This window comes from Mytilus edulis, chromosome 2 (genome assembly GCF_963676685.1).
Source record: "Mytilus edulis chromosome 2, xbMytEdul2.2, whole genome shotgun sequence".
NCBI lineage: Eukaryota > Metazoa > Mollusca > Bivalvia > Mytilida > Mytilidae > Mytilus > Mytilus edulis.
The window spans coordinates 96,830,110-96,857,942 of record NC_092345.1 but is presented as its reverse complement, the minus strand read 5'-3'; the positions used below and the strand labels follow the sequence as shown (position 1 = coordinate 96,857,942).

At 30.9% G+C, this 27,833-nt stretch overlaps 2 protein-coding genes across 3 annotated transcripts; one reads left to right on the top strand and one right to left on the bottom strand.

The window, feature by feature from the left end:
- Window positions 1-10,033: 10,033 nt before the first annotated feature.
- LOC139513586 (ribonuclease P protein subunit p25-like protein) lies at window positions 10,034-21,377 on the bottom strand. 2 transcript variants are annotated; one of them, XM_071302221.1, is made up of 7 exons: window positions 21,261-21,377; window positions 18,713-18,862; window positions 18,064-18,156; window positions 15,829-15,863; window positions 12,428-12,469; window positions 11,408-11,482; window positions 10,034-10,650 (listed from the first exon to the last, which is right to left on the bottom strand). In XM_071302221.1, exons 2-7 carry the CDS (start codon window positions 18,851-18,853, stop codon window positions 10,422-10,424), a joined length of 615 nt encoding a protein of 204 aa, XP_071158322.1. In that variant the 5' UTR covers window positions 18,854-18,862; window positions 21,261-21,377; the 3' UTR covers window positions 10,034-10,421. The 2 variants fall into 2 exon arrangements, with proteins under 2 accessions (XP_071158322.1, XP_071158323.1); XM_071302222.1 differs by lacking the exon at window positions 12,428-12,469 and having other exon boundaries at window positions 10,300-10,650.
- Window positions 21,378-21,695: 318 nt separating this feature from the next.
- LOC139511100 (uncharacterized) lies at window positions 21,696-25,142 on the top strand. The gene has a single exon (XM_071297672.1). The coding sequence runs from the start codon at window positions 21,696-21,698 to the stop codon at window positions 25,140-25,142; it is 3,447 nt and encodes a 1,148-aa protein (XP_071153773.1).
- The last annotated feature ends 2,691 nt before the right edge of the window (window positions 25,143-27,833 follow it).

Sequence of the window (27,833 nt, the reverse complement as noted above, 5' to 3'; positions counted from 1 at the left end):
TTTTTTTTTTGGCTTTTGAGCAATTATCTATGCTGTTGAATATTAATCCTCTCAAAGAAAAAATATTTGAAGAAATTTTCTTTTTAAATTCTGAAAAATAAAATGAGAAAAAAAAATTGACTCCCACCCCGATTTTTTTTTCACTTCCCCATTTCCTTATAAATCAAAAAATGATCTCAATTCAAATTTCTAATGGAGTTTGCAACAATAATTACTCATTTAAATACATTAAATTGTTCAAATAAGGCCTTTGAAAATAGTGGAATTAATTACTTTTGGAGTGTCAAAAACTCGTTGGAAGTACTTGATAAATTGCATGCATATATTGGTGATTTTGAATCTGTTCAAAGTTTTGATTTTTCTACCCTATATACCACTTTGCCTCATATTCTTATTAAGAAAAAATTCACATCCCTAATTAACTGGGCATTTAAAAAGTCGGAATGCGAGTTCATATGTTCAAACTCTTTTAGATCATTTTTTAGTAGCAATAAACAAAAGAACTATGTCAATTGGACATGCTTTGATACTATTTATGCACTTGAATTTTTACTTGATAACATTTTTGTTCGCTTTGGAGATTCCGTATATCGTCAAGTTATTGGAATTCCAATGGGGACTAACTGTGCACCACTTATTGCGGACCTGTTTTTGTATTGTTATGAGTTACAATTTATGACTAAAATTAGCAAAGACCCATCAAAACAACATTTGATACAAAAATTTAACAATACTTTTAGATATTTGGATGATATATTGGCTCTAAATAATGACGACTTCAGTATGTATACTAAAGAAATTTATCCTGTAGAACTTACTTTAAATAAAGCCAATGATAACAATGACCACTGCCCTTTCCTCGATCTTGATATCTATATCATAAACGGGAAGCTTAATACAAAAATTTATGATAAAAGAGATGATTTTTCATTTCCTATTGTTAATTATCCATTTTTAGATGGTGACGTTCCCTTGTCACCATCTTATGGTGTTTATATATCTCAACTTGTACGATTCGCTCGTGTATGTAACAGTGTATTAGATTTTAGCGAGAGAAATTTATGTATTACTGAAAAATTATTACACCAGGGTTTTCGATATCACAAACTGGTCAAAACATTTACTAAATTTTATCACCGGTATAAGGAAATAATTCGTAAATATAACTCAACATGCAGACATCTTATACGTTCAGGTATTTCACATCCAAAATTTTATGGAAATATTCTTTATAAAGCACAAAAATGTCAGTATTCTCCTCAGAAACTAACAAAACCTTTAAATAGACTTATTAAAAGGGGATATAGTTACGATACTGTTGTCAGGTCATTAAAGATTGCATATTTTGGCTTTAACATTGATTCACTGATAGGGTCTTTGCATCGGAACTAAACACATTTATTTCTAAAAAAACAGTTGTTGGCATGACACGGGTTATGTTCTTCTCATATATTTTATGATAGTATGATACTAAACCCCTAACGGGAGGGATTGTACCTGATATTCATATGATGAAGACATAATCTTTCAATCAGTTTAATTGAGGTCTGGAGCTGGCATGTCAGTTAACTGCTAGTAGTCTGTTGTTATTTATGTATTATTGTCATTTTATTTATTTTCTTTTGTTACATCTTTTGACATCAGACTCGGACTTCTCTTGAACTGAATTTTAATGTGCGTATTGTTATTGTTTTACTTTTCTACATTGGCTAGAGGTATAGGGGGAGGGTTGAGATCTCATAAACATGTTTAACCCCGCCGCAATTTTGCGCCTGTCCCAAGTCAGGAGCCTCTGGCCTTTGTTAGTCTTGTATGATTTTAAATTTTAGTTTCTTGTGTATAATTCGGAGTTTAGTATGACGTCCATTATCACTGTACTATTATGCATATTTTAGGGGCCAGCTGAAGGACACCTACGGGTGCGGGAATTCTCGCTACATTGAAGACCCATTGGTTGCCTTCGGCTGTTGTTTGCTCTATGGTCGGGTGGTTGTCGCTTTGACATATTCACCATTTCCTTTCTCAATTTTATCATATAATATTAAAATATAAAATGTCATACAGTCATGGTAAAAATTAATATTAATTAATAGTAACTTCTATAAATGGTGAAAATGTGTTCAAAAGGACACAGATGATGCCCCTGCTAGCATATAACGTTATAAAGGAACATAACTCAAGAACTGTAAAAGTGAAGCTGCCAAAAATTGAACTTAAACTGAGTTTAGAGGTTATACACATTTCATTAAATTTAGTTGAGACAAACTTAAGAGAACAGAAACGAAAAAAATCTTCAATTTTTCCACTTGTAAAGGGGCATAACCCTAAAATGGTCATCAAAGTGCTTGTAATCACTGATTGGTAAAGATTGCTTTAATTTATCAGTTGGTAGTGAAGTAAATATTGCATTGTATATTGTATATATCATTGATTTAAGTTGATTCAACTTCTATTCTGGACAAAAAAAGATAACTCCAATTTTCAAAGAAGATTATATATAGCATTGGTTTTAGGTGATTCAACAACCATTCTGGACAAAGAAAGATAACTCCAATTTATTGACTTGAAACTACAAAAATGCTTGTTTTTGGCCTTTTTGGCCCTTTATTTCTATACTGTTTGCCCCATAATCCTTAAAATATATCTCAACCTTCTACTTATAGTATTGTGGTACAACTTCAGAACAATTGAAATATTTATACACAACTTATTGTTCTGACACTAGATAAATGCTATTTTGGTCCCTTTGGGCCCCTAATTCCTAAACCTTAGGAACCATAACCCCCAAAATCAATCCCAAGTGTCTTTTTGTGGTTATAACGATTGTGTTAAAATTTTGTTGATTTCTGTTTATTTATACTAAAGTTATTATCCGGACACTATCCCTCTTCGGACGACGTTGACGCCGACGTGATACCAATATACGACCGTTTTGCGGTCTCAAAAAATTGCGAATTTGCTGTTTTGTGCACTGAAAACCTATTGCAAACTGTAAAGACAACACACAGAAACAAATCACATTTAACTTAACGTAAAAGGAAACACAACAATAGGGTTGAATTAGTACATTAACTCTTGCATATTTACAAGCGAGAGCATCTGTGTCCCCTGGACACTTTTTTTCTCTTATTTCAGATAATTTTAGCTTTGGATTTATTTGCTTTAGAACAAAATAACCATCCACATTTTTTTTTTTTCATCTTGGGACATTAAAAAATATAAAGGTAGTATGTATGCTGCTCTACTGAGTTTGTAGTATATATGTACACTGTACACTGCATCAATACCCATATCAGAAGCCTACCAACCCTCTGGACTTACATATGTATAACAGCTCATTTATAATCTATCAAATGGTGAAATTGAGACATCATTTTTGTTTGCAAGCTTTTCCTCTGAGCATCTTTTCATCATATGATATCTATGTATTATATGATAATTTATAAGTCAGCTGAAAATAAATATGTGTGTCAGATGAATCACACAACATCCTCCCATCTGTTACCTGCCTACAGGTAATAGGAAACATGCTGTATAGGTATATCAAGGTTATATATACAGGATACATATTTATATACATTTTTAATTTATAATGATTTAAATAATTAACTTATTTTTATTACATAAAATGATGTAAGATTATATTTCCCAGAATTAATACCTATTGTTAGGATGTCAGTATTATTTTTCTATTCAGTCTACCTATCTGAATAATTAACTGATATTACATTCCCTATTGGCTATTCTTCAAATTGCATATAGTCATCGTATAGTTAGCCTTAAAGTTTCCTATAATAGGTTTTGCATATTAAATATTATGGCAGATCTCTCTTTATCCCAAATAATTCTCTTCACAACTTCTCTAGTTTTGAGGTGATTCAGAGCTTGATATTTGGTATAGATATTTTGATATTTGTTTACTTTTGAATACAAAGTTCAGATATTGATGTCTTTCAAATTTGATTGTGCTGGTGAGATGCTTTTCATAGGAATGTATCCCTTCTTTTATTCACAATATGAAACATTTGACATGGGATGTAAGTAAGCAAACCACCATTTAATCAATATTGTTATCAAGCTGCCAATACAAATATCAAACTTGTAGCTGCAAAACTGTTTTAATAAAATTTAGTTGTGTTTTAAAGTGCCTACCCTTTCATAAATAAACATGGTTGTGCCATGAAAAATACTGATTATAAATGATTGTTTTGTCATTAGGCTTTTGTTTTCTTTGTTTATATTTTCGCTGTGAGCAAAGTGATAAGTAAAACTTGATATATGATTTTGTTCCTTAGATGTTCTTGTCTACAGAGTACAAAGATTAACATGTACTTTTATTCCATTATAACATGTTTTGTATGTCAAGGTAGAAAGGTCTATACTTATGTGTCTAAATATGCAGTGAATATTAGAAGATAGAAAGTAAGAATATTAACATATGACCAGTTTAAGTTGTATTATTCAGGAAGCAATTGTAGCAATGGTTGTCACTTATTTTTATCTCATTTACAATGTTTTCCTAATGTAATCATAAGACATTGTTTGCATGAAAGTTCAACCACACAATTACAAAATATAATCATGTATACAAAGATCACCTTACAAAAGCCTACATTTAACCAATTTAATCATAGAAAAAACTGTGAAATTAACAGCACCTCCAATTGTCCAAAAGTTTTTCTCCTTTGACCTTTAAAAAATGATTTATTTTCTATGACCTTCAAATAATGTTTTATTTTCTATTTCAAATATTTAAGAAAATTGTTCTCTTGTGTCTTCTACAGATCGAACAAGGCAAAGTACAGATAAAGTTTTCTTTATGTTTGTTAAAGCTTGTAACATGTGGCCTTTATAGAGAATTTGTATACATTGGATTCTACAGACAAAACTGTCACCATTGTTGTACATAACTGTGGACTTTACGACTTCCCAAAATAATGACGACTGGCAGTGTAAAGTATATCCCTATCAATATCTGGTTAAGCCATCCATCCATCAAAGAAATTTCACATAAATATATTCCACATAAGGAATTTTTTAATAGTCTTTTCAAATTGTCTTGGTAACTATTTCTATTACTTGACAAGTGTTGTAAGTTTGATGCATTTCAATGGACAAATCATGAATGCTGGAAATTTTACCCTTATACTTCAACTAAATTTATTCACAACATTTTGCAACTTAAGGTGATTAAGAACTTGATATATTGAATAGGTATCTGTCTACCGGTATTGATAAACCTCTTGATAAAAACTGTATATTGACTCGACTGTCTTTTGGGATGCTATGTTTATACCTACAATATCTTTTTATTTATATTCAAGTAAGTATTTGTAACCATTGATACAAAGATGCTAGAATAAAAGGAGATACAGTCTGACATATGACAATGAAAATAGAACACAACACAAATAAAACCGACAAATTGAATCATACATTCTTCAAGACATCAGAATTATTTTTTCCCATCAGATATTTTCATGGTATGCAACTTTTTTGTAGCCTCAAAATATTTCATAAATATGCTTTAATAGGTGAAACACCTTATACTTATATAACTCACCATTCATGCCATTAAAACTTAAGAAAATTGTTTTCCACTTGAAAATATTTCTAACAGTATTTAACTTGCTTCTGAAAACAACTTGATGAATGGGTTCAAACAATAATGTTTATTAAATGTTACGGTTACAAAAATTAAAAAAATCTTCTTGTAGCAATACAAGTTTTAAGCATGAGATATTGTGACAATTTAGACATTTGGCAGGAAAGTCATAGGCCGGGTAGTCATGTCAACATATACTTGTTCTGCCTAACAGAAGTTCCACTGGAAACTTTGTTATAAACAATGCCGTAATACCTGTTCCTTTTGTATCAAATATTCTAAACCATTTATTCTGTTAGGAACATTTACTGTACACTGACTTTCCAAAGGAAATAATATTCCAGAATATTTTTACCATTTGGAACTAATATTATGAAGGAACTTCTATTTCGTGACAGACTATTCAATCTTGAGGACAGGCTGTTCCAGCCCCCACTGTCTTCTAATGACAGACCGTCCATCTTTAGGATGTTAGATTGTATTAAATTTGATCATATATAAAATTGAGAATGGAAATGGGGAATGTGTCAAAGAGACAACAACCCGACCAAATAAAAAAACAACAGCAGAAGGTCACCAACAGGTCTTCAATGTAGCGAGAAATTCCCGCACCCGGAGGCGTCCTTCAGCTGGCCCCTAAACAAATATATACTAGTTCAGTGATAATGAACGCCATACTAATTTCCAAATTGTACACAGGAAACTAAAATTAAAATAATACAAGACTAACAAAGGCCAGAGGCTCCTGACTTGGGACAGGCGCAAAAATGCGGCTGGGTTAAACATGTTTGTGAGATCTCAACCCTCCCCCTATACCTCTAACCAATGTAGAAAAGTAAACGCATAACAATACGCACATTAAAATTCAGTTCAAGAGAAGTCCGAGTCTGATGTCAGAAGATGTAACCAAAGAAAATAAACAAAATGACAATAATACATAAATAACAACAGACTACTAGCAGTTAACTGACATGCCAGCTCCAGACTTCAATTAAACTGACTGAAAGATTATGATTTCATCATATGAACATCAGGCACAATCCTTCCCGTTAGGGGTTTAGTATCATACCATCATAACATATATGAGAAGAACATAACCCGTGTCATGCCAACAACTGTTTTTAGAATAAATGTGTTTAGTTCCGACGCAAAGACCTTATCAGTGACTCAATATTAACGCCAAAATATGCAATCTTTAATGACTTGACAACAGTATCGTAATTATATCCCTTCTTAATAAGTCTATTCAAAGGTTTTGTAAGTTTCTGAGGTGAATACTGACACCTTTGTGCTTTATACAGAATATTTCCATAAAAAATTGGATGTGAAATACCTGAACGTATAAGAAGTCTGCATGTTGAGCTATATTTACGAATGATGTCTTTATACCGATGATAAAATTTAGTAAATGTTTTGACTAGTTTGTGATATCGAAAACCCTGGTGTAATAATTTTTCAGTAATACATAAATTTCTCTCGTTAAAATCTAAAACATTGTTACATACACGACCGAATCGTACAAGTTGAGATATATAAACACCGTAAGATGGTGACAAGGGAACGTCACCATCTAAAAACGGATAATTAACGATAGGAAATGAAAAATCATCCCTTTTATCATAAATTTTAGTATTCAGCTTTCCGTTAGTGATATAGATATCAAGATCGAGGAAAGGGCAGTGGTCATTGTTAGTATTAGCTTTATTTAAAGTAAGTTCAGCAGGATAAATTTCATTAAAATACATACTGAAGTCGTCATTATTGAGAGCCAAAATATCATCCAAATATCTAAAAGTATTATTAAATTTGTTTATCAGATGTTGTTTTGATGGGTCTTTGCTTATTTTTGTCATAAATTGTAACTCATAACAATACAAAAAGAGGTCCGCAATAAGTGGTGCACAGTTAGTCCCCATTGGAATTCCGATAATCTGACGATATACGGAATCCCCAAAGCGAACAAAAATGTTATCTAGTAAAAATTCAAGGGCATATATAGTATCAAAGCATGTCCAATTAACATAGTTTGTTTGTTTATTGCTACTAAAAAATGACCTAAAAGAGTTTGAACATATATATTCACATTCTGATTTTTTGAATGCCCATTTAATTAGGTGTGTGATTTTTTTCTTAATGAGAATGTGAGGCAATGTGGTATACAGGGTAGAAAAATCAAAACTTTGAACAGATTCAAAATCACCAATATAAGCATGCAATTTATCAAGTACTTCCAACGAGTTCTTGACACTCCAAAAGTAATTTATACCACAATTTTGAAGGCCTTATTTGAACAATTTATTATAAGGTTTTTAATTGTACCAAGTGTGCTGGTAAGAAGAATAGACAATTTAGTAGTTGAACAATGGCTTGAAGACGAAATAAATCTATATTTGTAAGGGGTTTTGTGTAGCTTCGGAAGCCAATACATAGTTGGGACTTTCATTGTATTTGGCTCTGCTTGTAAAGCGGTGGCTAGAAGTTTATGTTTGTTACAGATTTCGTTTTCTGAAAATGGAGTCAGTTGGAATGTTGGTGAATTGGTGATTTCCTTTTTCAGAACCTCAATGTAAAATTTTCGTCAAACAATAATAATATTATTAGCAGCTTTATCGGCCGGGACAAAAACAAATTCCTTGGCTAGTTCTTTTAGTTTATGTTTGATACGAGAAATAGGTTTATTGTGGTTATTGTTAATAGTAAAATGTTATTTAAAATGTTGAATACGTATATCAACTATCTTCATTACTGAATTAAAAAAACAGTCCAAAGATTTTTTGTCAGCCTTTTCCCGTTTTATCCATTTCATACAGTAAGTATGGAGAGAGTCGTGGATGATATTACGACACTCATTCCAATTAATAATTGACGGGGGACGATATTTAGGTCCTTTACTGAGGAATGATTTTAACTCTCGGTCTTGAACGATGTTAAGATCTCCTGTTATAACATGGGACATGGGTCCATAAATATATTCGGAATTACTGCAATTGTTTGTTGTTGCTTTATATCTAAAATTGAGAATGGAAATGGGGAATGTGTCAAAGAGACAACAACCCGACCATAGAAAAAAACAACAGCAGAAGGTCACCAACAGGTCTTCAATGTAGCGAGAAATTCCTGTACATAGTGCCAGTGTGAATATTTTAGTTTGTTATACATGTACTTAGTTATAGAATTTGGTATTGGTGTATTGTTTATGGATAGCTTGATTCCAAATATTTACTGGAATGATTGTTTATGGATAGATTGATTCCAAGTATTTACTGGAATGATTGTTTATGGATAGCTTGATTCCAAGTATTTACTGGAATGATTGTTTATGGATAGATTGATTCCAAGTATTTACTGGAATGATTGTTTATGGATAGCTTGATTCCAAGTATTTACTGGAATGATTGTTTATGGATAGATTGATTCCAAGTATTTACTGGAATGATTGTTTATGGATAGATTGATTCCTAGTATTTACTGGAATGATTGTTTATGGATAGCTTGATTCCTAGTATTTACTGGAATGATTGTTTATGGATAGATTGATTCCAAGTATTTACTGGAATGATTGTTTATGGATAAATTGATTCCAAGTATTTACTGGAATGATTGTTTATGGATAGCTTGATTCCTAGTATTTACTGGAATGATTGTTTATGGATAGATTGATTCCAAGTATTTACTGGAATGATTGTTTATGGATAGCTTGATTCCAAGTATTTACTGGAATGATTGTTTATGAATAGCTTGATTCCAAGTATTTACTGGAATGATTGTTTATGGATAGATTGATTCCAAGTATTTACTGGAATGATTGTTTATGGATAGCATGATTCCAAGTATTTACTAGAATGATTGTTTATGGATAGCTTGATTCCAAGTATTTACTGGAATGATTGTTTATGGATAGCTTGATTCCAAGTATTTACTGGAATGATTGTTTATGGATAGCTTGATTCCAAGTATTTACTGGAATGATTGTTTATGGATAGCTTGATTCCAAGTATTTACTGGAATGATTGTTTATGGATAGCTTGATTCCAAGTATTTACTGGAATGATTGTTTATGGATAGATTGATTCCAAGTATTTACTGGAATGATTGTTTATGGATAGCATGATTCCAAGTATTTACTGGAATGATTGTTTATGGATAGCTTGATTCCAAGTATTTACTGGAATGATTGTTTATGGATAGCTTGATTCCAAGTATTTACTGGAATGATTGTTTATGGATAGCTTGATTCCAAGTATTTACTGGAATGATTGTTTATGGATAGCTTGATTCCAAGTATTTACTGGAATGATTGTTTAAGACATAATTGGCTTACTTTAATTCCTAAAATAACTTATAAAGTATTACAATATAAAATCATCCTCATTCAAAAATATGTGGCATAAAACTCATTTCAATCTATAACCATGAAAAAATATCATGTTATCTGACCATATTTTATTTAATAACTAACTTCTCAATTCAATTCAACTTCGTATTCAAATTTATAATCAGCCACATTTTTCTTATGTCTTTAAATAATTGCTGTTTCCTTAACAAAATACATTACTATATAAAGCACCTTTAGAAACACCATTCTAAGGTATTGATTTGATTTGAAGATAACAATATGTACAAATATGACATGCTGTACATTCACTAGAAAATTAAGAAAACATTATTCATTGTTGTTAAATCCTCAAACATCAACAATGTGTTTCTATACTGGTGATGTGTCTCAGATTTTGAGTCCATATGTTGCACTTGACACATTGAAACTTATAAATAGATATTTACTGGACAAGTCTGTAAACCTAAAATGTATTTATTATCAACTTGACTGCTGGTTTACTTTTAAATTTTGGCTGTCCTTTTTCATTTTTGGATTGTCTTGTTTTTCTCCCTGAGATTTTTGAAAGTCATTTTTCCTTTTCTTTTCTCTTTTCTTGAAGTTGTCTCCCCCTGTACCACTTCTTCCATATGAATACTTTTTAGCTGGCTTGTCAGTATTCTGTTCATCAGATTTCCAAAATGCATTGTAGGAACCAGGTGCTTGATACCTGTGAAAACAATGTCAAAATAATAATTATGTATATGACTTCATTATCAATAAATCCATTATAAAACTTAGTAAACAGTGTTTGTTTTACGTTTGCTCTAGTATCATTTATAATGAGTATGTTATATTGCCTGCAACCCATACTTTTATGGAGTAATCATTACTTTCCTATGTGACTGTTACAGCTATATAACATACAAATAAACATGGCTCTAATATTAAGAATGCATAATCAAACAATTTCTTTCTTTCTTTCTTTTTTTATCATATATCATAAATTATTTTTATAAAATTTGTAAACAGACTATATTATGAAAATAAGGAGATGTGTTATTTTTATCATTGAGACAGCTATCTACCAGATACAAAGAACAAGAATAAATACAACTACTTGTCTCATAACAGAAATTAATAAATATTCTGTAAAAAGATGATATATTTGCAGCTTATAAAAATCATATCAAGAATTAGGACAATATTTCACTAGAAAAAAGAGTTAACTGTAATTTTATTAAAAACAAATTGTGTACAGCAACCATAACAAACTAAAACAATAGTCAAATTGATTAAAATTCTTATAAGATCTGAAAATACAATAGTACTTATCATATTTTTATATCTGTATAGAAGTATGACAAAAATGAAGAAACAAAAAAAAACCAGGAAATTAAGAATGGCCTAGATATTTATTTCTTGGCTCATATTTCAAGGAAGATAAAAAAAGATGTAATTTGAAAATAATTTATTAATATACTTACCCAAGTTCTGTGGAATCCAATGGTTCTTTAGATAACAGTATGCTAATAGCTGGTATATCTCTATTTACTTTTAATCTAAATAAAAGACAAAATGTATGAATTCAAAATATAACAAAACATTTATTGTACTAAACAAGATACATGTTTCATAAAATATTGTCTCCTATAGGTACTTGCAATTGAGACCAAAATATTTGTAAATCCAAAACCGAATACAAATGTTGGAGATCTGATCAATGTCTGTATAACACGTACTGTTCCTCATGGCATTTGTAACAGTAGAAGGGAGACAAATCTTAATCAATTGTATATCTGGGCATGGTGAGCTCAAATAATTCTTTAAACTTTTAGGTGAAACATTTTACTCCATGTGTATTAGCATATCTATATATTTAAACTTTTAAGTGAATCATTTAACTTAGTCTTAGTGTATTCTGAAATGAATTTGTGAGGAAATGTCCACATGCAGTATACAAGTAGTATAAATTCCAAGAGAGTGTTGATAATTCACTCAGAGGTATCTCTCTTATGATTCACTAGATATATGATAACTGTTGTTATTGCTATTTTACAAAATTTCCCTTTGATCTTACTGACTGATAATTTCCTTTCTCAGCACAGAAGTGTTTTATGAATAATTATCACTAGAAACTAAGGGTGCATGTGCCGTTGTCAATGTAAACATCATAGGCAAAATAGCGATAAACAGATTATCATTGGTCATTTCAACTCTCACTTTGGCCATACCAATTTAAGTGAGAAAATCAATCTCGTTGAGATCACCAACCATAATCTATAATTATTTGCCTTCAGTCAACAGAAATCCCACTGATTCGCTCAACATCAGTAAGAGTAATGAATGACATTGCCTGTCCCCAGTGCATGTCCTACATTTTGAAATTAATCTAGTTGTTAGTATAAAAAAGTATAAAAAAATAATGAAATAGAGAAATCTCTTAAACCTTTTTATAACTGCTTAGTTTTCAAGATTTTTGCATGGAAATAATTTAATGTTTATACCTTTCAAGTCCTTCTATTTTAGGTTCCCAGTATTCTTCAATCCTGAAAATATCAAGGTGGTTTAACTAAAAACAGATATGTATAAATTGTATTAAAAGTACAAAAACATCTTTATCAATATATCAATATACAATAACAGAAGGAAGTTTCTTAATCAATTTCTAAAAGTTCTTGTGAAATTGTCTTTCAATATAAAATACTAAACCTAGTTATATTAAGAAAAAAAGTTAAATGTCAGAACTTAATTCAAGATGTGTCAATAAACAGCTTTTAAAGACATTGTTAGTTACAGGTACAATTTCAAATAAATTCTTTCAAATTTTTATCACCATGAAGTCATACTGTAAATTTTGAATCTATTTGCTATGGAAAATTATCTTTGCCTATTTATTTCCTTGTATAAGATTTTTAAGTTATATAAAGTCATATTCCAAAGCAATCAAACTTAACATCTGGAAATTATCTGGTTTATTCACACAGCAATCACTATATGCTTCAAAGAAATAATTGAATCAGCCAATAAGTTGACAAGAGATTTTACTGTCAAATAGGTCAAATATTGGTTGGAAGTATGTCTTCAAACAAATAGGTCAAATATTGGTTGGAAGTATGTCTTCAAACAAATAGGTCAAATATTGGTTGGAAGTATGTCTTCAAACTAATAGGTCAAATATTGGTTGGAAGTATGTCTTCAAACAAATAGGTCAAATATTGGTTGGAAGTATGTCTTCAAACAAATAGGTCAAATATTGGTTGGAAGTATGTCTTCAAACAAATAGGTCAAATATTGGTTGGAAGTATGTCTTCAAAACATTTATATATATTCAAAATTTAAACTGATCAGGGTAACTATTTTCAATACTACAACAGTTATAATATTCAATCATCAAAGTCATTTGAGATAAAGGTATTTAACAATAAAAGTGACATATTTTGTGGCTTTGGTCATTATTTTAAAATATGTCCATTTATCCTAAATTACTTATTCGTAGTACACTTAACTGCGGCCAAGCTTAGCGAAATGTAGTGCGAATTAATTAGTCAAACAAACTTTATTAGATTAACTCGTAAAGGAACGATCGTTTTCATTGGTCAATTCAAACCTTCGACCTCACACCTGCGAACTAGAACACACCTACTGTAAAGTTGAATGGACTGATCAGTTTTCATGTAGCTGGTCAAGGTTGTTATAACCTTCCATCGCCGTAAGCACATACATGATTGTGTGCTTGATAATCCCAAAGCAATTCTTACTTTTATACATGTGCATGTAAAATTCATTGATTTTATAATTTTGTGTAATAGTAAAATTTTAAACTTTAAAATCATAACACTTTTCACGTCAAAATACTTAATTCAACTGTCTCCTCTCAGTTGGTTCTGAATTAAACGATCTACCATTGGGTTGCTACCATTTTATTTTGATGGGGGGAGAGACTTGGATGAAACATTTCATTTTTTTTTAGTTGTAATCTCAGTCCTGTCTTTTTATTTTTCAGTCTGTTCGGTTCTGCCTTGTTTTTATTAGTATGTCTGGATTTTTTTTTAACATAAATCGTCATCCTGCCTTTTATTTTGCCAAGTTGATAATCCTGTCTTCATATCTTTCGCAAGTTTTACGTATTTGACTAAAGATAGTGTGATTTTTTTTGATTCAGTTTACTTGATTTTGAGGGGAAAAAAACACGAAATTTAAGTAAATTCAGAACATCTAACCAACCATGCTTTGTTTAGAGAGACGGCAAACAATAGCACCGTGGAAGGAAATGTACTTTATAAATTCCAGCGATAAATTTCATGAATTTTATAAATAACTGTTTTGCTATTCTCAGTTGAAAAACGAACGTAAATTATATATTGTAAATATTTAATAAATAATTACTTAGAAAATAATCAGTTTTTAAAAGGGTGTTTATTATAATAATAATAATAATAATAATAAATTCTTTATTTAAAGAGGATAAACACAGTTAGTTACAATTCAATATTCAATACATGTATTGATAAAAAGATGAGTTCCTTCTTGCGCATGCATTCAGTCATCGTTAATTTCTTAATATTTCGTGTATCAGTTTATTACACATAGATATAGGAAGATGTGGTATGAGTGTCAATGAGACAACTCTCCAACAAAATTACAATTTATAAAAGTAAACCATTATAGGTCAATGTACGGCCTTCAACACGGAGCCTTGGCTCACACCGAACAACAAGCTATAAAGGGCCCCAAAATTACTAGTATAAAACAATTCAAATGGGAAAACCAACGGTCTTATGTATTTCATTTTGAATACGCATGTATACTACACGTCACTTTGGCGGATAGTTCAACAATGTTATGCAAATCACTATTCTTACGGTATGAAATTAAAAGATAAGTTTTCATCCAATTAAATTCGAAAACAGTACATTTATATTGTTCCTTATAAACTACAATATTTCTCACCAGTATTTATTTATTTTTTTGGTTCCAAACATACAAAAGAAAACATCTTCGCCAATGTAAAATTTTAATCCTTTTTCCACTAACATGCCTGAAGTCACTGAATTCATATGAATTTCATGGTGGCATATTACGTCTTCATTCATGTGCACAAATGATAACGTATTACGATTATTGTTGTTTTGTTTTTATATTTCAGAGACAATTTGCTCGTTTATGATACATAATTTCTGAATGACCAAACGCTTAGCTACGGTGTAATGTTATGTGTGTTCGTTTTATAGCTGAAAACACCAGAAGAGGAATGTGCAACCCATCATAAATTATTGTAAATATTGTAATGGATCAGTATTATGAGATCCTGATCATAAGTAACTACGACATTGACAGAAATTAAAAGTGGTTCATTATCCATCCGTATAAAAGCGGCACATGTATTTTTATTTTATCCTTATATTTTTCATAATGCGGTACAAGATAATTGTGTTGCTGCAGTATAATATACCGACAGAACTATTTGAAATTCACAAAACATCTATATAATTCTTATGACTAAAGATTTGTAAACCAAACAAATCCTTGTTTTTACATTCGTTGTAACATAGTACATTCCATTGTCAGTCACCTGTGTCAATTCAAGTGCACACTACTGTTGTTGTTTTTGAATCTTTCGGCCAATGAAATGAGACGTTACAAGTTGTTTGTTTGTGATACGCCAGAATGTTATCAATCGCTAAACTTGACTGCATTTCAGTGTAATCAATGGCATTGTTTTCGATTGTTTAAAGTCATGTCAGGTTAACATGTATTTACAGGTATAAATCCAGTTGATATATCTAAATTGTTTGCGTGTACAGAAAACTGCATTTGTATTAGCAAAGATATACCTCCTGCGAAATACATGAAAATATATACACTGTGAATAAAGTATATATACAGCTTATAAGTGTATACCAACCTTCTGTAGTAAACCTTTGAAATCTGATGTAGCCCCTTAATAAAAAAAAATATACCAAAATGTAATTAAAATATTTTAATAAAACAGTCAACAATGATATCATAATGTATTCTACAAATACTTATTTTTATACAATAATATGGGAGGTAAATTTAAACATTCTGAGCATTCTTTTCCTGCAACAGTTTTAAGATACATGAATCCTTATGAGTGGTTACATTTAACAGTATTTTCTATTTTTAGCCACGACAAACATATTTTTTTAATTGTATTTGTAATTGACTTCTAAAAGCAAAGTTTGGTCCAGATGATTTCATGTGAAAATTTTAAAAGCTTACAATGACAATGAAGATGGAAGCCAAGAAGTGGTGTTAACTCTTAAACAATAGGTGAGCTAAAAAGAGTAAGGCCACAATTAAAAATATTTTGGTTTGCCCAAACCCTACCCAAAGGTTGACACAGTGGGTAGGTAGGAAGGCATTTTTTTTTCCAAAAGAGAAATTGAAGTATCGGGTGTTTATTAGTCTTCATGCCTATCTGATTAAAAAAAAATTTCTTCAAATCAGGACAATGAAAGAAATTGAGTAGGCAGCTTTTTTCTGGGTAGGTAGCGTTTGGGCAAACAAACCTATTCTTTTTTATGGCCTAATCAAAGAGCATATAGCTCTGAGGGATACGATTGCCATTGTTTTCATTGATACATGTATTAGTATTATTTTCAAAAATAATTCAACTGCACGTGTAAAATACTCTTAAAATGTAATTAACGTAATCTGAATAGTTATTCAACTTTAAAAATAGCCAATCCTCGATACAAGTGTATGGACAATGTACTTATTGTGTTTTATTTTTGTTCTATCAATTCCAAGTTGACTTTCCACAGCAGTAACTGAGAGTGAGAGAAGGTATTTCACTTCGTACCTTATCACCTATTTTCCTACGTGAATTCTAGGTGGAACCCCTTTAAATATTTAATCCTTTGGGTCAGTGGGCATGACTCCTTTCTGTACACATTCCTCTGTTTAAATTGCGATCGGTTTTAATATAATACAACGTCTATCGACAGAACGAGTTAATTTTTCTCGACATATCTTCTTTTGACGAAAGTTACGTACGGAAGGGAGACAACTCGAAGCAATAATATGGAAGACTCCATTTTGGCTGAAGGGGTATTCTAGTTACACCTTTACGTTGTGGACTACATTTATTTTAATTTAAATGATGCATATGATTCTAAATTATGCAACAACAATAACACTCAATAGCAGACAGACATGGAAAGGATCTCATGAGTTTCAAATTAATCAATGGAGTGGGGAATCCAGAGCAACCATTCAATCTGATACCCCTTCAAGTCAAGAAAACTATATGCATGCGCACAATTACCTAAACAAACCCTAGACTTGTGATTTGTAGCAAGGCTGTATATTAAATGTTAATTAAAAGACCTTCATTTCTTTATGGAAGTACAATATCAAATAACAGTTTTATAACGGTGACATATAATTTTATAACGGTGACATATAAGAAAACTCCACTTCAGTTTTTATATGACAGAAATAGATTTTTATTTATTGATCGGAATTCAGACAACTCTCCCATGTTATCAAAACTGGGGAATTCCCTCTGAAGTGTTTCTAAATTTATAAAAACACTAAATATAAATACTGCTTAATTCTGATTTTCCGTTTTGTTTAAAACATGCATACAAGTCAAGGGAAATATCGAAACATGAAGATTATGAGAAAAACATTATAGGACAGTTGTTTAAATTCAATCTTTTTGTTTTTTATACCATTTAAAGCAAGACAATCTCAAGAATCTGAGAGGTTCCTTGATGTTTAGAATAAAACTGTTGACATGAGGGGATGGCCCTGAGTCAATGGTATAAGTCTACAGATTGCTTAAAAGCAATCTTATCCCAAAAACCTCTGTATCAACAATTAAAAAGATATCAGATTTCAGAGTCCTTATAAGATCCAAAATTTATGTAATAATTGAAAAAAGTAAATAAAGTTATCTCAAACAATAATTCAAATTGTTGAACTTTTAATGACCAAGTTAAATGCACAAAATACGATTGCTTATCTGTAAATTATCAATACCAAAAGGGATCTTGCCTGTTACATTTTTGTACCTTATTGGTCTTTTCTGGTATAATTATGTTTAATGTCTCATTGAAACTCACACATCATTACATTGTATATACATCATTAATCCTAAATTTATTCTGACCTTTGTTTTTCTTTTCATAATTTCTGCACAAGATATAGCTTTATTCATAGCATTCCCAGATCCATTCCAAGTCATCTGTTTTATTGTTGGTTCCTTCAAAAAAGCAAAACAAAACTGAACATGAATAAATCAATATCAATACATATATTTTAGACTAGTACAGTACCAAACACAGCACTATGTGTAGGGTCCATTGTACATGTTAACCATTTGACAGGCTGCTTGAAGGATTTAGACTAGTAGTACCAAACACAGCACTATTTGTAGGGTCCATTGTACATGTTAACCATTTGACAGGCTGCTTGAAGGATTTAGACTAGTAGTACCAAACACAGCACTATTTGTAGGGTCCATTGTATATGTTAACCATTTGACAGGCTGCTTGAAGGATTTAAAATTTGCAATTCTTGATAAAACCACCAGCAGGTTTTCTTTGTAATACACTAGACAAAATGAATCATCTAATAAAGGCTTGTTAAACCTTATTGGTTTTTTTAATGTGTGCATCTATTTTTTAAAACTTTTAAAGACATCTACACCATTTTGTTCATCAAAACTAAGTTTACTAACTGTGTGATCATGGAGTACCTTATATTAAATTACCTGTATTTTGAAAATGTTATATAGATGTAAATAGATTGACACAAACCTTCATTTTTTTCATAGCGAATCCCATGAGATTACGTATTTTACTTCCTGCATTAACTTTCATTTCAATACCAGTTTCATTCAGACTAAAGATAGAAGGTGCTTCCACCATCCTGACTTCTCCTTTATCATACTGTTCCATTTTACATCCCTGAAACATAATGTAATAAAAATAAAGTGGAAAGGTTTTTCACATACAATCTTTAAAATTGCCTTTGTGATTCTTGTATCATTTTAATTTTAGTTCATTTATTTGTTTTGGAGTTTAGTCTGACATCCATTTTCATTCAAGTAGAACACATTTTTATTTAAAATCCAGTTGAACTTGAAGACTGCTTCCTAATACAGATTTTTCTTACAGTACGGCGTTATAGACGCATGGTGGCCTTTGGTGGTTGTTCTCCTCTTTGGTCGGGTTGTTGTCTCTATGACACATTCCCCATTTCCATTCTCAATTTTATTTTGGGTATATTTTTACTGTATTTTTTTTTGAGTGAAAATGCGTGCCATAATCATGATAATGCGGATAACTTAAAGTATTATGTCTTAAATCATGTAAATAACTGAATGTAGACTAGAAAGGCATCCCCAATGCCCATCAAATTATCATTCTTGAAATTGGAAACAATTGGTTTTCACTTGACTGTAACTGTGTTTGTTAACATTTTCATAGAAAAACTGCATGAAAGTACCGCTATAATCAATATCAGAAATGTTTTAACCTTTTATTAACAAAAAGAGTGCACACAAGGAAATGTCTCGCCTTCTTTACTTTACCATGATTGAATTCATTTTGAAAGATTTTACAATGTACTACAACTTAGAACAAGTTTCAAATTAACTAAACATTATTAATGATCTATGCAAATGAGGTTAAAATCAGATGAACCCTGCTGGACAGACATGAACACACTACAATCAATCAATTACACCAATTATAGTTACCATTTTGCTTATACATGTAGTATCTGAGAAACAGACCTAATTATGAATATTGATAATTGCCAAATGGACCATAAAAATGAGATCACGGTCAGATGTTCGAACCAAGCCAGACAACATGTACATTATACAATTATTCCATGTAATACACCAAATGTAGTTGACCTAAATGTATTACTTATATCATCTGTCAGATAAACTGACAAGCAATACAAACTTAACACTGACCAATGAAGCAGGAAATGGTCAGATAAAAATTGCAAGACAGACACACAAGGTCAAGTATTACAGTCAGAGCTATGACAAAAGTAAGTTAGAATCTTCCAAGAATAGTAAAAGTCAGACTATGCTTTTATAGAAAAATTTGCATACAAGTGACAAAGTATAAATATATCTTTGTCTATGGTCCTCACATGTACAGGTAAAGATGATTTGCTGCTTCCAAAAACATGTTAAGGATGTCTGCTGCTCTAATTTAAAATAACAAGGATTTCATGTGGTTGCTTAAAATGAAAACAACTTTGATATTTAAACAAAATAAAGTAATAAAATCATTAGTCTCGTGTGTAGTTTTCAAAATACGAGACATTTAGAAAATGGCGGGAAAAGGGTTTTCTTCAGACTTTACTATTTGTTAACATTGGAATTGTTTTTTACCCTTTAAACCAAGAAAAAATAACAAGGATTTCATGCCGCCGGATCACTAAATCTGAAATGATCTATTGAACAGATTTATGAAGACAAAAGTGGGGTGTCGTGTAAAAAAAATTTAATACATTTGGATGGATAAAACCTGAGAAAATCGAAAATATGACAAGAATTCAAAAACATGACCAGCAGACATCCTTAAATCCTGCTACATTTTGAATATGCCTGTCCCAAGACATTGACCTGTACATAGCTGAACAACATACATGTGCATTAATCTTAATTTAGTGCCTTGTTCTTGTAGTAAGCTGGTACCCAAGACTAAAGGCCAGTTCCAAGATACGGTTTTCAGACAAATCTGTCATGTGACTTCCATCACCACGTGACAAAAATGTATGCATAGAAATTTCCAACACATGTTGAGCAAACGATTAAAAAAGTTTTATCACATACTGCACTAAATATTTGGGAAATTAAAATCTAAAAGACAAGGGTCACCCTCCCTCAGTCCTACGACAATCACGATTATGAACTTACGGAACATTAATTATTTCTATACTACCCTACATAATGACGTTTATGAAAAGTGCTGGAAAGTTTCAATAGAGCAGGGACATAGGCGTGTCTTCTATCTGGTAAATGACGGCATAAAGGTGTGCGAAATTGACCATCTTTTCCGGTGAAAAACATACAGGTTCCCGTAAAATTTGGACGTTGTAATACAAAATATCTGACGCCACAATAGAAAAGTGATAAAATTTGTTAAGGTGTATAGTTCTAGCTATTATAGTCAGTCATTCCTACGGCCCCATCTTGTCTGGAAAAACAGCCGTTGGACATATAAATCAGGCATTTCATCGCCCATGTTGTCCGTTCAAATTATTTATTTTAGTTACTATGCCATTTTTGGGGTAGGTGAGTTATAACTGCTTGTTCATTTTTTTCTTTTTGTTGTTCACCTTTTAACTCTCCATAATCTTATATTTCATTTTTCAATCTTTCTTCATGCCAAATTATATTTTCGGTGTCAAAATATATTTTAAATGAATAAGGTGTATTTCACAATTCGTCAAACGTTTGAAAGAATTAGATGATAATAATATCAAAAATAATTGTGTACAATAAACAACAAGATGTATGACCAGGTATGCCTATTTAATTGTAATATTACAGTACTTTTTTAAACAGTCAGAGTTATGCCTCTTTACACACATTTGCAACTTTATATTATTAATGACAATTTACACACACAAGTGAAATATAAAAAAAATTCACACCTTTCATTACAACTTATATGATTGATGCTTGTTTATACATAATGAAAATGCTAATCAATGTCATCGGGTCTCACAAAATCAGTATTGTGGTTATGTTTTAATATATATATACATAAAATGCTTCAGCTAGGATGCTGGAATATAAATGGTTTCTCTAGTCAAAAGTTAAATGATATAAATTGTAGTAAATTTGATATTTTTGGAATAGTGGAGTCATGGACCCACGGCGAGTCATCGATATCTTTTAAAAATTATACATGCTTTCACCAACCTGGAATTAAGAAAAAAGGTAAAAGAGGACGAAGATCAGGTGGAATCATTCTTTATTTTAAAAATGAATTCAAAAAAAGTAATGCTATCATTAAAATAGCCCAAAGTAAAAACTACATCTTTATTAAATTAGACAAAGATAAATGTGGTCTTACACATGATATTTTTTTAGGCTGTGTATATATAAATCCAAGGGCAAAGTCAGTATGTCCAGAAAACGATAAAATTTTTGATTCATTATCTAGTTTAGTGAATAAATACTCAGAATTGGGTAAAGTTATAATCATGGGAGACTGTAATAGTAGAACTGCTAATTTAATAGATTATATAGAACTTGATGAGACAGACTACCACCAGAATTCTGAGGGCAAGTCCAATTTACCTACAAATTATACATCAGATCTAATTTTACCCAAAAGAAACAACCTTGATCCTGAGATAAATGAACAGGGAAGAATGCTAATAGATTTTTGTATAGAATCAAAGATGAGAATACTTAATGGTCGAATTGACGGTGACTCGCTGGGGTTCCATACCTACTACTGTCCAAGAGGAAGTAGTAGTATTGATTATTTTTTAGTTTCTGAAGATATTTTTCATGAATTTGTTTATTTACATGTCTTTCCACCAAATGAGCTTTCAGACCATAGTTTATTATGGACTGGTTTAAAAAACAACAGTAACTATATATACTCACAAATTAACAACAACATTAATACTAAGGATTGTGATCTTCTTCCAGGTAAATACAATTTGGAATCAGGCTCAAGAGAAAAATTTGTAGAAGCCGTACAAGATTCAAAACTTTTAATTGATCAATTTTTACTAGAAGTCAATAATCCTGAAATGGATATAAATAATTTATCTGAAAATCTGAGCAATATAATTTTAGACTCAGCAAATAAAACATTTAATTTTAGACCATTCAAGGGGAAAAGAAAGAAAAAGAAAGGAAAACAGAAATGGTTTAATGGAAATTGTAAATTTTTTAAAAGGGAACTTAACAATCTTGGAAGTAGATTACAACAACATCCTAATAATCATGATTTAAAAACATCATACCACCAGTTAAGAAGGGAGTACAAAAAATTACTAAAAGATACAAAAAAGAAATTTATAACAGATATAATTGATAAATTAGATTCTCTTCATGAAGATAACCCTAAATTATTTTGGAAAACCATTAATAATCTGAAGAAAAATACAAATAGAGAAGAAAATCCTATACCTCTATCTGAAATGTCAAATTACTTAAAAAAGCTTTATGAAGAAAATAATACTGATTTAGATATCTCGAAGATAGAAATTGAAAATATTAATAATAAACATTTAGATTATGCATTCATTTGTAAAGAAGTCAGAGATGGCATTAAAAAACTTAAGAAGAATAAACAACCAGGAATAGACCTTATATATAATGAATTCCTTTTATATGGAAAAGACCTATTACTTTTACCTATTGTTAATTTATTTAACAGAATTTTATCAAGCGGAAAATTTCCAGATGCTTGGAATTTATCTTGTACTTCCTTCTTACACAAAAATGGTGACATAAACATATGCGATAATTATAGATGTATTAGCCTTACCAGCTGTCTTGGCAAGCTTTTCACCTCATTATTACAGAAAAGACTGCATAAATATATGGAAGAAAATAATCTTTATAATCCCTTTCAAGCAGGATTCAGACCAGATTATAGAACTGCAGATCATATTTTCACTATTAAAACTTTGATAAATAAATATTTACACAAATTAAAAAAGCCTATTTTTGCTTGTTTTGTAGATCTCTCTAAAGCTTTTGACTCTGTTTGGCACTCAGGATTACTTAAAAAACTATTAAATCTTAAAATTGGAGGAAATTTCTATAAGATAATTAAACATATGTACTCTAATTCAAAGTTTGTGGTAAAAAAAGAAAACTTTATTTCAGAAGCTCATAGAGCCAATAGGGGTGTTAGACAAGGTGATGGTCTTAGCCCTCTGTTATTTAATATATACACTAATGATCTGCCAAAAATATTTGATTTTTCAAAAACATTTCCTGTGTCACTCATTACAACACAATTTAATTGTTTACAATATGCAGATGATTTAATTCTACTGTCAGAGAGTGAAAAGGGTTTACAAGCTTGTCTGGACAGCCTGGGAATATATTGTAACAGATGGAAGTTGAAAGTCAATATTACTAAAACTAAAGTTATGATTTTTAGTAAGGGCAAGAAAAAATCTGCCATCAAATTTAAAATTAATGGTCAAAATATAGAAACAGTCGATAAATATAAATATCTTGGAATGCTGATTTCATTTAATGGCAATTTAAAGCATGCCGCAGAACATATGTATAATAAAGCTCTTAAAGCAGTATTTAGTCTTAAATCAAATATTCTAGATTATAATTACTCTGGTACCAAGCTTAAGCTAAAGTTATTTGATTCTCTAATTAGACCTATTACAACCTATGGATCAGAAGTTTGGATATCCGATTTTACTTTAAAAGATTTAAATAAAGATAATATACCATTTGAAAAAATACATAATAAATTTTGTAAATATCTACTTGGAGTACATAAAAAGGCATCAAATTTAGCCTCCAGGTGTGAATTAGGAAGATTACCAATTATTAATTTTATTACTAAATTGGCTTTTAAATATTTCATAAGACTGCAACAACTTCCATCTGATAGATTTCTTGCTGAAGTGTATAAAGTAGATAGAGGACTTTTCAAAGAGGGGTCAAAATCATGGTATTCATTTATTGATTATAGTTGCAAAAAATTTAAATTGGATGTAAAGAATTTGGAAAATGAAAATCTAGAATTGAAAATACACGATCAAACCATCCAACTAATTAAAGAACAGCTTCAAAATTATTCTAATTACAATTCTGACTCAAAGCTTAAATATTTTTCATTTTGTTACACAAATTTTTCTCTTCAAAAATATCTTGACTTTAATATTCCAAAAGCACTATGTAAAAATTTGACTAAGTTAAGAATTAGTGCACATTCTCTTTTAATAGAAAAAGGTCGTTATCATAGACCAAAAATTCCGCATAACTCAAGACTTTGTCAGACTTGTGATTTATTAGATGATGAAAAACACTTCATTTTATACTGTAAAAAGTTTTCAATTTTAAGACAAGATCTCTTCAAAAAATTAAATATCGACCCCTCGGATTTAAATAAAAGGGAAAAGGAATCTACTATTCTACATAACATTATGTATCCTTTAAATAAAATTGATACAAAAGCTATCTGTACTTTTATTGAAAAAGCTTTTCAACTATATTAATGTTTTACAACTTATATTAGCTCTGTCCAGATATTATTTCTAATGTATATGCATTTATTTTGTATTAATTGTTTTAATATCTGTTCATTGTGTGGAAGACATCAATTGTGCACTGTACATATATATTGATTATCCAATAAACATATTTGATTTGATTTGATTTGATATTCGGATCCCAATCCGTTCTACAAAAAATTTATAACCTGAGTAATCTAATAACCAGAAATTTACCATTATAGCATCGACGCGAAAGTACCACAATACAACTGTACCCAATTTGATAGTTATTCATTTTTAAACCATCACTAAATAAGACTTTTAAAATTATCCAGTTATCAAGTTTTGGTCACTCTTTTAAATTATATAAATATACGGAATCAATTTCTTCTTTTTTCTGGAGGGGAGTTTTTTCTTTGTGTGGATTAGTTTTTGCCCCTCAATATTATAACAATAATTCTTATGAAAGGGATGCGAAAATAAATTTGTGTTTCAAATTAGCGCAAAAAAAAACACTGTTGGAGCAAATCCCAAAATGAAACACCTGTGAGTGCATTCTCGATAATTTAAGTATATAGGAGTTAGTAACATTTATACAAAAAAAAACTAGAGGCTCTAAAGAGCCTGTGTCGCTCACCTTGGTCTTTGTGAATATTAAACAAAGGAAGCAGATGGATTCATGACAAAATTGTGTTTTGGTGATGGTGGTGTGTTTGTACATCTTACTTTACTAAACAGTCTTGCTGCTTACAATTATCTCTATCTATAATGAACTTGGCCCAGTAGTTTCAGGGGAAAATGTTAATAAAAATTTACAAATTTTATGAAAATTGTTAATAATTGACTAGAAAAGGACAATAACTCCTTAGGGGGTCAATTGACCATTTCGGTCATGTTGACTTATTTGTAAATCTTACTTTGCTGAACATTATTGCTGTTTACAGTTTATCTCTATCTATAATAATATTCAAGATAATAACCAAAAACAGCAAAATTTCCTTAAAATACCTATTCAGGGGCAGCAACCCAACAACGGGTTGTCTGATTCATCTGAAAATTTCAGGGCAGATAGATCTTGACCTGATAAACAATTTTATCCATGTCAGATTTGCTCTAAATGCTTTGGTTTTTGAGTTATAAGCCAAAAACTGCATTTTACCCCTATGTTCTATTTTTAGCTGTGGCGGCCATCTTGATTTGATGGCCGGGTCACCGGACACATTTTTAAAATTATATACCCCAAAGATGATTGTGGCCAAGTTTGGATTAATTTGGCCCAGTAGTTTCAGAGGAGAAGATTTCTGTCAAAGATAACTAAGATTTACGAAAAATGGTTAAAAATTGACTATAAAGGGCAATAACTCCTAAAGGGGTCAACTGACCATTTCGGTCAAGTTGACTTATTTGTAAATCTTACTTTGCTGAACATTATTGCTGTTTACAGTTTATCTATATCTATAATAATATTCAAGATAATAACCAAAACCAGCAAAATTTCCTTAAAATTACTGATTCAGGGGCAGTAACCCAATAACGGGTTGTGTGATTCATCTGAAAATTTCAGGGCAGATAGATCTTGACCTGATAAACAATTTTATCCCATATCAGATTTGCTCTAAATGCTTTGGTTTTTGAGTTATAAGCCAAAAACTGCATTTTACCCCTATGTTCTATTTTTAGCCGTGGCGGCCATCTTGATTTGATGGCCGTGTCACCGGACACATTTTTTAAAATAAATACCCCCAACATGATTGTGGCCAAGTTTGGATTAATTTGTCCCAGTAGTTTCAGAGGAGAAGATTTTTGTAAAAGATAACTAAGATTTACGAAAAATGGTTAAAAATGGACTAAAAAGGGCAACAACTCCTAAAGGGGTCAACTGACCATTTCGGTCACATTGACTTATTTGTAAATCTTACTTTGCTGAACATTATTGCTGTTTACAGTTTATCTCTATCTATAATAATATTCAAGATAATAACCAAAAACAGCAAAATTTCCTTAAAATTATCGTTTCAGGGGCAGCAACCCAACAACGGGTTGTCCGATTCATCTGAAAATTTCAGGGCAGATAGATCTTGACCTGATAAACAATTTTACCCCTGTCAGATTTGCTCTAAATGCTTTGGTTTTTGAGTTATAAGTCAAAAACTGCATTTTACCCCTATGTTCTATTTTTAGCCATGGCGGCCATCTTGGTTGGTTGGCCGGGTCACGCCACACATTTTTTAAACTAGATACCCAAATGATGATTGTGGCCAAGTTTGGTTTAATTTGTCCCAGTAGTTTCAGAGGAGAAGATTTTTGTAAAAGTTAACGACGACGGACGACGACGACGGACGCCGGACGCCGGACGCAAAGTGATGGGAAAAGCTCACTTGGCCCTTCGGGCCAGGTGAGCTAAAAAGAGTCTATCTGAAATTTCCTTATGCACTTTTCCAGTGTGTTCATATAATCCCAATCAAAGTTCTTGTAAGAACTGAAAGGTAAAGAAAGGAAGTAACATTTAACATTGCATTATATGCATTGGTTGTAGTTGATTCAATGATTCAACTACAATTATGGACAGAGGAAGATAACTCCAATTTTGAAGATTTTATTAACAATGACATCATTGATATTTTTAGAACAGATATTTGATTTCCTGCACCTTGTATAAGTTGTGTACTTTTCTTGAAAAAAAACCATTGCGTA

Excerpts from the sequence above, each read along its gene's own strand:
- LOC139513586 (XM_071302221.1), bottom strand. The coding sequence starts at position 18,853 with ATGGAACAGTATGATAAAGGAGAAGTCAGGATGGTGGAAGCACCTTCT. Across the intron at positions 18,157-18,712 it reads TCGCTATGAAAAAAATGAAG|GAACCAACAATAAAACAGAT; the intron begins GTTTGTGTCAAT and ends GCTTTTTTGAAG. Across the intron at positions 11,483-12,427 it reads AAAATAGAAGGACTTGAAAG|ATTAAAAGTAAATAGAGATA; the intron begins GTATAAACATTA and ends TCTTTTATTTAG.
- LOC139511100 (XM_071297672.1), top strand. The coding sequence starts at position 21,696 with ATGCTTCAGCTAGGATGCTGGAATATAAATGGTTTCTCTAGTCAAAAG.